Source organism: Haemorhous mexicanus, chromosome 29 (assembly GCF_027477595.1).
Source record: "Haemorhous mexicanus isolate bHaeMex1 chromosome 29, bHaeMex1.pri, whole genome shotgun sequence".
Classification (NCBI taxonomy): domain Eukaryota; kingdom Metazoa; phylum Chordata; class Aves; order Passeriformes; family Fringillidae; genus Haemorhous; species Haemorhous mexicanus.
The window spans coordinates 5,143,255-5,156,654 of NC_082369.1; the positions used below are offsets into that span (position 1 = coordinate 5,143,255).

Sequence of the window (13,400 nt, forward strand, 5' to 3'; positions counted from 1 at the left end):
CAACTGCTTTTTTTTGTGGCCCAACCAAAGGAATTTCAGGCAGGAAAGAAAAATATTCTGGAATTATCCAAAAATGTGGAAACCATGGCACCATTTTCCTGCTGTTTTCAGCTCATTTTGTGCTGTTTCCTTTCCCTCACCCTCCTGGCTCTTTCCTGACCCGATTTTTTGGTTTTTTTTGTGTTTTTCCTCCTTTTTGGGTTGGGATTTTCCAGCCCTGAATTCCAGGTGAGATTTTCCAGGGAATTCCTCCTGCCCTGCCTGGAGCTGCCCCTGAACTCCAGGCTGAACAGCCAGCCTCCTTTTGGACTTTCCCAACAATTCCTGAAAAAAAAAAAAAGGGGAATTTTGTGGAATTTTATGGAATTTTCAGGTGGGCTGCAGCTCTCCCTGCAGCACCCGCAGCTGCCATTGGTGCGGTTTGATCACACAGCGGCAGGAGCAGGGGGTGTAGGCGTGAGCGGACGTTGTTCCAGAGATGATTTTCCCATTCCCGGTTCCCGTTTTTTCCCCATTCCCGTTTTTCCCGTTCCCGGTTTCCCGGTAATCCCGGGCCCGGAACCCAGCGCTACGGGACGCGTTTCCCGCGGACCTCAATCGCCGCTTCACCCGAACCACCCTGTGGGCGCGTTGATTGACAGCTCTAGCAGCCAATCACAAATCGGCTTTTCCGCCTCAGCCAATGGGAGCGTGCCGTGGGCGGGCGCGTGCGGGCGGCCGGGCCGGGAGCAAGCGGGGCCGGTCGTGAGTGAGGGGGGGGGGCGGTTACCGGGGTAACGGGGCCGAGGGGGTCGTGAGGGGATGGCGGGGCCGGGCCGGGGACCCCGGGGTCACAGCGGGGCTGGGGGAGCCGGGGCTGCGGGGGAAGGGGCGGGAGAGCGGGGCTGGGCCCCCTCCGTGTGTGAGGGGCTGGAGCCCAGCCTTGGTCTGAGGGGCCGGGGCTGGAGCCCAGCCTTGGTCTGAGGGGCCGGGGCTGGGCCCGCTCTGGGTGTGAGGGGTCAGGGTGGGCGCCAAGCTCCTGTAGGGGGGCTGGGGTCCCCTCCTCGCCAGGAGGGGCTGGGGCCGGGCCCCTTCCCCATCCTGAGGGGCCCCATCTGCCTGTGAGGGGCTGGAGCTGGGCCCCCTCCCCACCTTGGAGGGCTCAGGGCAGACCCCGACCCCCTCTCAGGGTCTTCCCAGCTGAACTCTGCCTATGTGAGCTGCTCATCCCCCTTCCCAGCGACCCTGAAATGCCTCCCTTCATCTCTGTTCCCTTTAGGTCTGCTCAGGGTGGGATGGGAGGAGCCCCTTCCCCATCACTCCCTTTCTAAAAGCGATGGGGCAGTCTCAAAGAGCTTGGAAGGGCCGGTTTTTAACAGAAACACTGGGATTTAGAGGCTCACGGATGAGGAACCCCTTTGTTTTTCTTCCCACAGAGCCCTGCCTGCTTTATATAATATTTTTCATCGCTTGGATGCTTCATTTTGAGCCACTAACCCGAGCAGGAGCTGAGCTGATCCCTTGGTGCTGCAGTTTTGGGGCTGGGGACACGGCCCAGGTGTGCAGGAGGAGCAGGTGAGGAGCTCCCCAGATGTTCCTGGGGATTCCTTTCCCTCAGGGCTGCTGCAGCCCCATTCAGGGATGCTGGATGTGGCTGCTCCACCTGAACTCGGGAGCTTGAGGCTTTGGAGGGGACAGGTTTGGGTTAAAAATGGGGAAAAAAGGGGAAAAAAGTGAGGTTAAAGAGTTTCTGGGGGGAGCCAGGTGTGTTCCAGAGGTGTGAGCTCTGGAAAAGGAAGATTTTATCCCTTCCCTCTGCCCTGGCACAGGTGTGGCTGGTGCCTGGGCCCAGATTTTGGGCTTGGCCAGACCTGGGGTGAGTCAGTGGCACCTGATGGGCTCTGAAATTCCTCTCTTTGTCCCTTAGGGGTGGCTCCCCACTGCCAGAGGGCTGGGATGGGCGGGATGTTGGGGAGGGGATGGGTGGGATTTTGGGGAGGGGATGGGTGGGAGATTGGGAAGGGGATGGATGGGATTTTGAGGAGGGGATGGGATGGCATTTTGGGAAGGAATTCCTCCCTGTGAGAGTGGGAAGGCCCTGTCAAGAATTTCCCAGTGGCTGCCACATCCCTGGAAATGTCCAGGACAGGGCTTGGAGTCCAACCTGGCCTCAAGGACCTCCAGGGAAGAGTGGTTTGAGGTGACCACAATTCCAGAGCTTTCCAACTCCTTTTGAACCCAGTTTGAACTTTTCCCTGCTGCTTCCTACAGCTCATAAAGGAAAAATCTCTGTGTTCTCCCCATCCCCAGGCAGCCTCTCTCCCTGAGGCCCATCCAGGCTGATGCCCCCGCTCTGAGCACATCCAGAGGGTCCCCACGGGGGCTGCATCCCGGGCAGGATGAGGATCGTGGTGGCCAAGGTGCTGTGCCTGCTGGGCATCTGTGTGCTGGTGCTGGCCGGGGCCCTGCTGCCCGTCAGGCTCATGGAGGCCGACCACGAGAAGGCTCAGCGCTCCCGCCGCCTCCTGGCGCTCTGGAACGCCTTCGGGGGCGGCGTCTTCCTGGCCACGTGCTTCAACGCCCTCCTCCCCGCCGTCAGAGGGAAGGTGAGTCCCGGGGGGGCCTCCATCTGAGCCTGAAAGGGCTCAGGGGGGAGTGGAGAGAGGGGGCTGTGCCCGCTGGAGCAGCTCTGCTGTGCCCGGGGGCTCACCGAGGGGAGCTGTGCCCTCCTCCTGCCTCATCTGAGCCTGCAGGGGCTCAGATGGGGATGGAGTGAGGGGGCTGTGCCCTCTGGGGCAGCTCTGCTGTGCCCCCTGGGGCAGCTCTGCTGTGCCCTCTGGAGCAGCTCTGCTGTGCCCCCTGGGGCAGCTCTGCTGTGCCCCCTGGGGCAGCTCTGCTGTGCCCTCTGGAGCAGCTCTGCTGTGCCCTCTGGAGCAGCTCTGCTGTGCCCCCTGGAGCAGCTCTGCTGTGCCCCCTGGGGTAGCTCTGCTGTGCCCCCTGGAGCAGCTCTGCTGTGCCCCCTGGAGCAGCTCTGCTGTGCCCTCTGGGGCAGCTCTGCTGTGCCCCCTGGGGCAGCTCAGCTGTGCCCCCTGGGGCAGCTCTGCTGTGCCCTCTGGGGCAGCTCTGCTGTGCCCCCTGGGGCAGCTCAGCTGTGCCCCCTGGGGCAGCTCAGCTGTGCCCCCTGGGGCAGCTCTGCTGTGCCCTCTGGGGCAGCTCTGCTGTGCCCCCTGGAGCAGCTCTGCTGTGCCCCCTGGGGCAGCTCTGCTGTGCCCTCTGGAGAAGCTCTGCTGTGCCCCCTGGGGCAGCTCTGCTGTGCCCCCTGGGGCAGCTCTGCTGTGCCCTCTGGAGCAGCTCTGCTGTGCCCAGGGGCTCACCGAGGGGAGCTGTGCCCACCTCCTGCCTCGCTCCATGGAGAAAGTGGAGGTTTTTGGGATGCAGAGGAGGCTGTGGGGTGTGAGGATCAAAGAGCAAGGCAGAGATTCTCTGTTCTCTGCCAAGGGTGCTGTCCAAGGATGTGGCAGCCTCATGGATGGTGGGAATGGTTCCCTTCAGGGGAATAAAGGGATGGATTCACTGTGGGAATGTGGGAATAGTTGTCTCCAGAGGGATAAAGGGGTGGATTCACTGTGGATTTGTGGAAATGGCTCTCTCCAAATGGATAAAGGAATGGATTCAGTGTGAATCTGTGGGAATGGTTCTTTCCAGAGAGACAAAGGGAATGGATTCACTGTGGATCTGTGGGAATGTGAGAATGGTTGTCTCCAGAGGGATAAAGGGATAGTTCACCATGGGTCTGTGAATCTGTGGGAATGGTTCTCTCCAGAGGGATAAGGGGATGGATTCACTGTGGATCTGAGGGAATGATTCCCTCCAGAGGGATAAAGAGCAGATCTTTTGCTCCCTTCCAGCTCGATGAGGTGCTCAGGCAGAACAACGTGACCACGGACTACCCGGTAGCCGAGACCATCATGATGGTCGGCTTCTTCCTGTCGGTCTTCGTGGACCAGCTCTTCCTGACCTTCCAGAAGGAGAAGCCCTCCTTCATCGACCTGGAGACCTTCAACGCGGGCTCGGACGCGGGCAGCGACTCGGAGTACGAGAGCCCCTTCATGGCGTCGCCGCGCGGGCGCGCGCTCTACGGGGAGCACGGCCTGCACTCGCACGGCCTGCACCTCCCCGAGCTGGCCCGCTGCGGCCCCCGCCGCCTGCTGGGGCTGGTCTTCGCCCTCTGCACCCACTCCATCTTCGAGGGCCTGGCCCTGGGCCTGCAGGAGGATGGAGGCAGAGTGGTCAGCTTGTTCCTGGGAGTGGCCGTGCACGAGACGCTGGTGGCCGTGGCCTTGGGCATCAGCATGGCCAAGGCCTCGCTGCCGCTGAGGGAGGCGGCCAAGCTGGCGGTGGCCGTGTGCCTGATGATCCCGCTGGGAATCGGAGTGGGGATGGGCATCGAGAGCAGCCGCAACGCCGCGGGCAGCATCGCCTCCCTGCTGCTGCAGGGCATCGCCGGCGGCACCTTCCTCTTCGTCACCTTCTTCGAGATCCTGGCCAAGGAGCTGGAGGATAAAAGCCACCGGCTGCTCAAGGTGCTGTGCTTGGTGCTGGGCTATGCCGCGCTGGCCGGGCTGGTGCTCGTCCCGTGGTGAGCCGGGAGCCTCAGGAAGCCAAGGGAGCAAAACCTCACCTCTCCCCTCCCACGGCGCCGGGAGGAGCCGCCCCTTTCACCGCTGGAACGGCCCAACCCGGGCGGAGTTTCCATGATGACCTGGAGGAGGAGAATCTCTTCCCGTGTGCTCAGAGTGAGGAATATCCCGAGGGATTGTCCCTGCCCCCGGGGCTGCAGGGATTAGCGGACACAAACGTTCAGGATCTGGGTAAATTCTGCTTCCAGGAGCTCCTCGAATGTGTGTGTGTCTCCCTCCTTCCCTTCGGCCAAGCTCCGGAGGCTCCGAGGAGGTGAGGAACAAACAGGAGTGGAGGCAGAGCAGGTGGGAGCAGGGATTGCCAGGCTGCACTAAGCTGCTTTCGCTGGCTTAGTTGGGAGTAAAACCTGGTTGTAAGAGCTGCCAAAAATAACATCCCTGTGGGGCTCTGGCCTTCCAGGCCCTGCTGCCTCCACACAGCTTCCAGTGCCCTGCCTGGGGCTTGGGGAGCTCAGCTTTTCCAGGGATTCATGAGAGAAATGAGGCCAGGCCCCTCTACCCTCCTTCCTTCTCGGCATTGTACCCATAGGCTGAGCATTCCCTAAGGAAAACCTCTGAAAATCAGAGATGAATCCCAGGATGGTTTGAGTTGGGGAGGACCTTAAAGCCTGTCCAGTGCCACGGGCAGGGACACCTTGCACTGTCCCAGCGTGCTCCAAGCCCCATCCAGCCTGACCTTGGACACTTCCAGGGATGCAGCAGATCCTCGCGTTATCCAGAGCCCGGGATCCGTGAGCTTGCAGGAAACGGGCAGTAACAATTTCCAGCACTGATATTTTGGGGCAAACTCTTGTGTTTTCAGTGCTCTGCAGTCAGAGGGGTTGAGCAGTTCCCATCAGGGGCTGCTCCAAAGCTCTTCCAGGTTTCCAAAGGAATGGAATCACCTCCCTGGGGGGAGGAGTGGAGGCGATGCTCCCAGCAGCCGCGGAGCCCCTGGGAAGCTCCGTGCGCCGCTGATCCCGCTGGATTTGCCTGTGGGAGCGAGGAGCTGGGATCAGAGGCTGGAGCTGGGAATGTGCTCCCCCCCAGCTGTGAAACACAGCCTGGCTCAGGCAGGGGCTGCATTTTAATTACCCGGAGCCTTTGCTCCTGCAGCAGCTTCGCCGGGCCCCTGGAAGCGCTGATGGAATTATAAGGATGGCGCAGTGCCGGCAGCGGGAAGGAGGCGCGGAGCCTCCGCGGTGGCCCAGCTGCAGCATATGGAGGCAGCTGAGCATCATCTGACAGATCCTGGGGCTCGTTAGTTTAATTGCTGCAACATCCCCGAGTCAATTAATCTTCCTTTGAAAACCTGGAGTGGAGGGGGGGGGGCGGAGGGAGGTTATTTTGGGCCTGGCATGACACAAAGCAGCAGGATGAGGAGAACGTGATTTGCCTCGGTGTGGTGAAGCCTCGGGGCTGTTTCACCTCTCCTGGGGAGTGACCTCTCTCCTGGGGGGGATGAGGGGGAAGAGGTGACACGGTGCTGAGTGTCCCCTGTTGGGCTGTCACCTCCGTTTCACACCCTCCTCCTCCTGCTGCAGTTTGCGATCGGGGGCGGGGGCTGTGAAGTGCCAAGGGCTGCTGAGCTCCCCCATCCTCATCCCGCTGCCCTGGGGGGGTTCATCCACAGGATCATCCCGTGCTCCAGGGTGGAGGAGGAGGAGGAGGCCCTGCTGCTCCCAATAAATTCCCTGCCCTTCTCCCCTTGCTGTCATTCGCTTTTTTTGATGTCCCCCATGGCTGCTTCACGTCCGGCTCACGCGGCGGCCACACGTGCCCGAACCCAGCGTGGGCTGAGCCCCCCCCGGGCATGCAAACCCCTCCGGCCGGACCCCCCCAGAGCCCTGCTGAGCCCGGGGGCGGGGGACAGGACCCCCCCAGCACCCCCCGCTCGGCAGCGCCGTGATTCAGCCCTGCGTGAGCGGCCGCCCCGTTGCGTCAGGCCTGGCGGGGAGCTGCGGCTCAATGGAACGAGGAGGAGCCGCAGGAAAATGATCAAGGAAAACTCATTCATTCCCTCTAACGAGGAGTATCCGGCCGGCTCCGAGCGCGGCGGGGGGGCTGAGGCTGCCACCACCCCCCGGGCCTTGTCACCTCGCGGGGTGGAGCGGGCCGATGTCCCCGTGCCCCCCTCCCCGCCCTGTGCCCTCCCTGTTCCCGTGGGGACGCGGTGCCAGCGCGTGGGTGCCACCGTTGCCCGGTGGCTATTAATAAATAGAGGCTGCAGATTTTAATTGCTGCCACTCAGGAGGGGGGCGGGTGGGAGGCAGGAGCAGACCCTGGCTGTGACAGGGACTGTCGGACCCCCGGAGCCATCGGTCACGTCCAGTGCCAGTGGTGGGACCCAGAGCTGGGGATGGTCACCCTGGGGCACTTCTGGTCCCTCTCAGGCACTGGGGGGAGGGCTCAGCCAGCGCTTGAGTGTCCCACCAGGACCCCCAGTGTGTCCCCTCGAGGGCCCCTCTAGGGTTTTGGGGCTCTGCCATGGGCAGGTGCCACCAGTTGGTGACAAAGGCCCTGCGGTGTGTGCACAAGCTGTGCTGGGGTGGCACCATGGCCTCAGTGTCCCCAAAGCCCAGCATCGCTGCCCAGGCCACCCCCAGCTGCCACAGGGGCTCACAGCACCCTGTGCCCTGCCTGGCTGGGACATTGGTATCCATCTGTCCTGTCACCACCTGCAGGGCTCTGTCCCCATCCACGAGTCCCTGGGCTGTCCCTCCTCATGTGGATTCATGTCCCCACATGTGCAGGTGTCCGTGTGGGGTCCCTGTCCGTGTGTCCCCATCCTGTGTCTCCCTGCCTGGCTGTCCACTCTCACCCCCATGTGTCCCCGTCTCTCTCTCCATGTGTTCCCATCGCTGTGTCCCTGTCCCCATCCCCACATGTCCCCCCCTATTCGTGTGACCCTGTTTGAGTCTCTTCTCCGTGTGTCCCCATCCCGTTCCTGTCTGTCTGTCCCTGTCCCGGTGTTTCCATCCCGTGGATCCCCATCGCTGCCTGTGTGCCCCCATCCTCGTGCATCCCTGTCCGTCTGTCCCCATCCCTGTCCGTGTGTCCCTGTCCGTTTGTTCCCGTCCCGCCGCGGCCGGGTCCCGGAGCCGCTCGGGGCCGGGCCCGGGGGTCCGGGGCCCCGGGCGGGGCGGGCGCGGCGGGCGGGGCCGGCGGCGGGGCGGGATCGGCTCTGCGGCGGCCGCACCGCACCGAGCCGAGCCGAGCCGAGCCGAGCCCGCCCAGCCGAGCCGGCCCCGCCGCACCGGCCGCAGCCCCGCCGAGCCCCGCCGCACCGAGCCGCGCCGGGCGGAGCGGAGCCGCCGCGCCGGGGCCGCCCCGGGCCGGGCCATGCGCTGAGGCCGCCGCGCCGCCCGCAGCCAAGGGCGGATCCCGGGCAGGACACGGTGAGGCGGCGGGCACCGCAATGCGACCGGCGCGGCGGGGGCCGGGGGAGCGCGGCCGGCGCGGGGAGCGGGGGTGCTGCCGGCGAGGGCGGGGAGCGGCGCGGGGGGACCCGCGACCCTGCCCCGCCATCTGTCCGTGCCCTCCTGCTGCCGCTCCATCTCCATCCTGAGCGGGATGCTCGTCCCTCCCGCCCCTTCTCCCGCTCCTCCATCTCCATCCTGCCCCTTCTGCCTCTCCGTCTGTGTCCTGCTCTTCCCCTGCCTCTCCATCTCCATCCTGAGCGGGATGCTCGTCCCCCCTGCTCTCCCTCTGCCCCTCCGACCTCCATCCAGCCCCTTCTCCTGCCCCTTCATCCCTCCGTCCTGCCCTTCCCTGCCTCTCCATCTTCACCCTGCCCTTCCCGTGCTCCCCATCCCAGCCCTGCTCCCTCACCCCTGCCCTGCCCTCCATCCTGACCCCCAGGTCCCCACCAGTGTCACTCCCAGTGCTGGGGGCCCGAGTGGGAGGGTGCTGGGGAGGCTCTGGGGGTGCAGAGCCCCCCGGCAGGATCAGGCCCGGGTGGTCCCTGCCCACGAGGAAAGGGGGGGCCGTGCTCCAGACCCTCGGGCACCAGGGACTGTTGGGATCAGGGTTCTGCTGGGCACAGGCCGTGGGGTCACCCCAAAGAGTCCCCCCGGTTCCGTGAGGGTCTGTCCAGCCCAGCCCCTCAGCTGAGCGCCCCATGGCAGGGCTGGGAGCTCGGGGGCACTTCCAGCTGAGCCGTGGACAGGTGGAATGTACAGGTGGAACAAGTGGGATGGGACAGGTGGGACAGACAGGTGAGACAGGTGGGATGGGACCGGTGGGAGAGGGTGGGACCATTGCCAGCCCTGGCCAAGGTTGGACGTTCCCACACGCCAGCTCAGCCCCGGCCCCCGCTGCAGCCCCAGCCCCCGGGTGCTGGTGACGCTCCCAGCGTGGTGGGATCCAAGGAGCCCACGGTGGGATGAGCTCCTTGGCTGCCCAAGCCCGCGGGGATGGGCTCCTCCAGCTCCCAGCCTCGCCTGGCTCTGGTGTCTGGGGACATGCCGGGGGTTTGGGGCTGCTTTGCGGGGTCCAGACCCCCCAGTGCCCTGGAACAGGGATGGGGTGTCCATGGGAAGGGGCTCCTTCCCCTGGAGATGCTCAGGGATGCAGGAGGTGCCGTGCCCAGGACAGCCACCAGAACGGGGCTGTCTGGGGTGCTTTGCTGTCCCCCTTCCCTGAACTGGGGTGGCAGGAGTGGAGCTGATTGGGGACAGTCCTTAGGCAGTGCTCAGGCCCCCTTCCCTCTTCTCCTTCCCACTCATCCTGTGACTGGGCACCTTTGGAAACCCTGTCCCGTGGTGGGTTTAATGTCCCCATGGATCTTTGAGGGTCCCACATGCCTTGGGGACCCTCATGGGACAGAGCTGGTGCTGCCACCCCTGTGCTGCACTGGGGGAACCGGAGCAGGGCCCAGCTGGGGGCTCAGCACCGGCCACTCTCTGTGCCACCTCATTTCACACCCCCGTGCTGCATCACTGGGGGGCACTGGGGACCTTGCCCAGGTCCAGGTGTCCCCTGTGGGTGGCCCCTGAGGTTTGGCAGCGTGAGGGTGACGGGGGGGGGTCTCTGACCCACTGCCCACCACCCACAGCCGCACCACGCTCCTTTCCTCCACTTCCCAATGCATCCCTGGGGTGGGAGCAGAGCAGAGGGATGGCACGGCGTGGGACAGGGAGTGACAGGGGTGACAGGGGTGACAGGACACCAGCAGCACAACCTGTGTGTGAAAGGGCACCTCTGTACCTGGCCACAGAGCCCAGCTGGGCGCTCCAGGTGCCACCATGACCTCGCCGGACCGGTTGCTGCCCTGCAGAGCTGCTCCCTCTGCCCGGGCGGGCTGGGAGGGGGGGTCCCTGCCCAGCGAGCCCCCCCGGCTGCCTCGGCAGCAGCTGCGGTGCCGGTGGCCGCGCTCGGCCATATGGCCACGGCGGGCGGCCGGTAAAAATAGCCAAGGCGGCCGCACCCCGCGCCGGCCGGCAAGGGCGACCCAAGGGCAGCGAGCCCGGCTCCCGGCCGGGGCTGCATCTCAGGGGGGCCACGCCTGGAGCAGGGGGGGTGACGCCTCCCTGTGCCCCCGCAGCGACCGCGGGGCCAAGATGCCGGAGCAGAGCAACGACTACCGCGTGGTGGTGTTCGGCGCCGGCGGCGTGGGCAAGAGCTCGCTGGTGCTGCGCTTCGTCAAGGGGACCTTCCGCGACACCTACATCCCCACCATCGAGGACACCTACCGGCAGGTGATCAGCTGCGACAAGAGCGTGTGCACCCTGCAGATCACCGACACCACCGGCAGCCACCAGTTCCCGGCCATGCAGCGCCTGTCCATCTCCAAGGGCCATGCCTTCATCCTGGTCTTCTCGGTCACCAGCAAGCAGTCGCTGGAGGAGCTGAAGCCCATCTACCAGCAGATCGTGCAGATCAAGGGCAGCGTGGAGAGCATCCCCATCATGCTGGTGGGCAACAAGTGCGACGAGACGCAGCGCGAGGTGGAGAGCAGGGAGGGGGAGGCCATGGCCAAGGAGTGGAAATGCGCCTTCATGGAGACCTCGGCCAAGATGAACTACAACGTCAAGGAGCTCTTCCAGGAGCTGCTGAACCTGGAGAAGAGGAGGAACGTCAGCCTCACCATTGATGGGAAGCGCTCCAGCAAGCAGAAGAGGACAGACAAAATCAAGGGGAAGTGCAGCATCATGTAGAGCCCCGGACTGGCCCGCGCCCCCCCACTCCGGATACCCCCCCTCCCTCCTCCCCCCCACGGCTGGACGTGGCAGTGGCATCGCAGCGGGACTGTCCCCTCGTCCTCCGTGTGCCATCACTGTGACTGTGCGGAGCCGCCAGTGCTCGGCCCGGGGGTGAAGACGGGGCCGAGGTGAGGGACACGCGGCCACCACCCCCCCCGGGCACGGCAGGACCGGGACTCGCCGCCGGGACACCCGGACCACATCCCCCGCACTCAGCACAACCGGTGCCACCGCGCCCGGCCCCCGTCGGTCCTCGCGGGAGGGAAGGACGGTGCCACGTGGGGATGGCGGTGTCACCCTTGGGGACAGTCACGCGCGTCCCGGGCCCCCCCTGCGCCCCCGTCCCCACGCCATAGTGCTCTGCTCCTGCGGGCAGAGACCCGGGGCGGGGGCAGCTCCTGCGCGGTGCCCGTGTCCCCCTGACCGGTGTCCCCCCTGCCCCATCCTGGTGCCATGACCCCCCACCCCCACCAAAAGCCCCCAGCCCTGTCCTGGTACCACGGCCCCCCCAGCCCCGTCTGCCACCGCAGCCCCACGAGCCCCCAGCCCGGCACCGAGGTCCCCTTGCCCCCCAGGCCCATCGTGGTGCCCCATGACCCCTCCCAGCCCCACCCTGGCGCCGCGGGCCCCCCGTGCCCCCCCCAGCCCCGAGCCGGTGCCGCAGCCGGAGCCGCCAGCCCAAGCACAAAGCATCGGGTCCGCGGGAGGTCCTGACCCAGCACAATCCTGGTGAGCTCCGGCGGGAGACCCCCGGCCCCACAGCCAGCCGGGCCCCCCGCGCCCCCCGCTGCCCCCTCCCCACCGATGCCGCGGGCCGGGCGCTGCCGCGGTGCCCCGCTGGCGGCCAGTGCCACCCCGTCCTCAGAGTCCCCCCGCGGGGGTGGCCCGGCCCACACCCCCGGGACCCCCCGGGACCCCCGACCCCCTCCAGCTCTGGCGCAGCCCCGCTTGTTCCCCCCCGGCCGGAGCGGGGTCCCCGCGCTGTCACCAGCCCCTCGTCCCCTCGAGGTTTGTCCCCTCGCTCCGGCCCCGCTCCTTCCCCCGCTGCCACCGGGGTGTCCCCGAGGGGGTGTCCCCGGGCAGGCCGAGCCCCCCCAGCTCCCCGCACCCCCCCGGCTTTTTACACGAGGATCCGAGCGCCCAGGGGACAAGGTGACGATGTAGCCTTTATTCTAGAAATAGTCTTCCTTCAATAAAGAGACGAGAAACGCTCCCGCGTCCCCCGGAGCCGCCCCCGGCCGGGGCGGGAGGCCACGGGGGGGTCACGGGAATTGGGGCGAGGTGAGTGTGACGTGATGCGTGTGTGGTGTGTGTGCACACCTTGGGGACAGCCACGGCTCCGTGGGACGGCCACAGACACGCGTGTGCAGGTGTGAGGCACGTGTGATGTGTGTGCAGGGCCGTGGGCACGTGTGACATATGTGACATTTGGGCGTGTGGGGCACAAATGTGACATGTGTGCACACCTGTGTGTGTGACACAACTGTGACAGTGGGTACAGGTGTGTGACACGTGTGACGTGTGCACAGGTGTGTGACACAAATGTGACGTGTGCACAGGTGTGGGTGTGTGTGTGACAAAAGTGTGACATGTGTGCACAGCTCTGTGTGTGACACAGCTGTGACAGTGGCGCACCTCTGTGTGTGTGACACAGGTGTGACACGTGTTCCGTGCTGGTGACACGCGCGTGCCCTGTGCCCTGCTCGTGCCGCGGGCGCCCGCGCGTGCCCGCGTGTGACGCGCGAGTGACACGCGTGCGACACGCGTGACGCGCGCGCGCGCCCGCGCGTCGCTGTCCCCGCCCGTGCCCGCGGGGAGGGGGAGGGGGGGGCGGGAGCGCGGCGCGTGCGTCATCACGCCCGTTGCCATGGAAACCAGCGCTGCTCCCCGGGCGCGGGAGCCGCGTGGGCTCCGGGAGCGGGAGCGGGGGGGGGGGAGGAACGGGGGGAGGAACGGGGCTGCCGCGGGCACCGAGGGACCGGGCAAGGGCTCGGCTCCGGGGGATGGAAGGGATCCGTGGGGATGGCGCTGATCCGTGGGGATGGGCATGGATCTGTGGGGATGGGCATGGATCCATAGGGATGGCACTGATCCGTGGGGATGGGCATGGATCCATAGGGATGGGCATGGATCCATAGGGATGAGCATGGATCTGTGGGAATGGCACTGATCCGTGGGGATGGTGATGGATCTGTGGGGATGGCACTGATCCATGGGGATGGGCATGGATCCATAGGGATGGGCATGGATCTGTGGGAATGGCACTGATCCGTGGGGATGGGCATGGATCCATAGGGATGGCACTGATCCATGGGGATGGGCATGGATCCATAGGGATGGGCATGGATCTGTGGGGATGGCACTGATCCGTGGGGATGGGCATGGATCCATAGGGATGGGCATGGATCCATAGGGATGGGCATGGATCCACAGGGATGAGCATGGATCTGTGGGAATGGCACTGATCCGTGGGGATGGTGATGGATCCATAGGGATGGCACTGATCCATGGGGATGGGCATGGATCCATAGGGATGGGC

General features: G+C 65.4%; 2 protein-coding genes across 7 annotated transcripts; both read left to right on the top strand.

The window, feature by feature from the left end:
* Nucleotides 1–678: 678 nt before the first annotated feature.
* Nucleotides 679–6,364, top strand: SLC39A3 (solute carrier family 39 member 3). 5 transcript variants are annotated; one of them, XR_009489689.1, is made up of 6 exons: nucleotides 679–744; nucleotides 1,416–1,554; nucleotides 2,290–2,585; nucleotides 3,888–4,775; nucleotides 4,868–4,932; nucleotides 5,209–6,364. XR_009489689.1 is itself a non-coding variant. In XM_059869907.1 (4 exons), the coding sequence occupies exons 3-4, from the start codon at nucleotides 2,379–2,381 to the stop codon at nucleotides 4,620–4,622; spliced, it is 942 nt and encodes a 313-aa protein (XP_059725890.1). In that variant the 5' UTR covers nucleotides 679–744; nucleotides 1,416–1,554; nucleotides 2,290–2,378; the 3' UTR covers nucleotides 4,623–6,364. The 5 variants fall into 5 exon arrangements, 2 of the variants coding, with proteins under 2 accessions (XP_059725890.1, XP_059725891.1); XR_009489687.1 differs by having other exon boundaries at nucleotides 3,888–4,932; XR_009489688.1 differs by having other exon boundaries at nucleotides 4,868–6,364.
* Nucleotides 6,365–7,987: 1,623 nt separating this feature from the next.
* Nucleotides 7,988–11,654, top strand: DIRAS1 (DIRAS family GTPase 1). Of its 2 annotated transcripts, XM_059870067.1 has the most exons (2): nucleotides 7,988–8,056; nucleotides 10,204–11,654. In XM_059870067.1, exon 2 carries the CDS (start codon nucleotides 10,220–10,222, stop codon nucleotides 10,814–10,816), a length of 597 nt encoding a protein of 198 aa, XP_059726050.1. In that variant the 5' UTR covers nucleotides 7,988–8,056; nucleotides 10,204–10,219; the 3' UTR covers nucleotides 10,817–11,654. The 2 variants fall into 2 exon arrangements, with proteins under 2 accessions (XP_059726050.1, XP_059726049.1); XM_059870066.1 differs by lacking the exon at nucleotides 7,988–8,056 and having other exon boundaries at nucleotides 8,145–11,654.
* Nucleotides 11,655–13,400: the final 1,746 nt, after the last annotated feature.

What these genes read in the sequence shown, in the direction of transcription:
- SLC39A3 (XM_059869907.1), top strand. Translation starts at nt 2,379, where the DNA reads ATGAGGATCGTGGTGGCCAAGGTGCTGTGCCTGCTGGGCATCTGTGTG. An exon ending in TCCCCGCCGTCAGAGGGAAG is followed by an intron (nt 2,586 to 3,887) that starts GTGAGTCCCGGG and finishes GCTCCCTTCCAG; the next exon opens with CTCGATGAGGTGCTCAGGCA.
- DIRAS1 (XM_059870066.1), top strand. Translation starts at nt 9,905, where the DNA reads ATGACCTCGCCGGACCGGTTGCTGCCCTGCAGAGCTGCTCCCTCTGCC.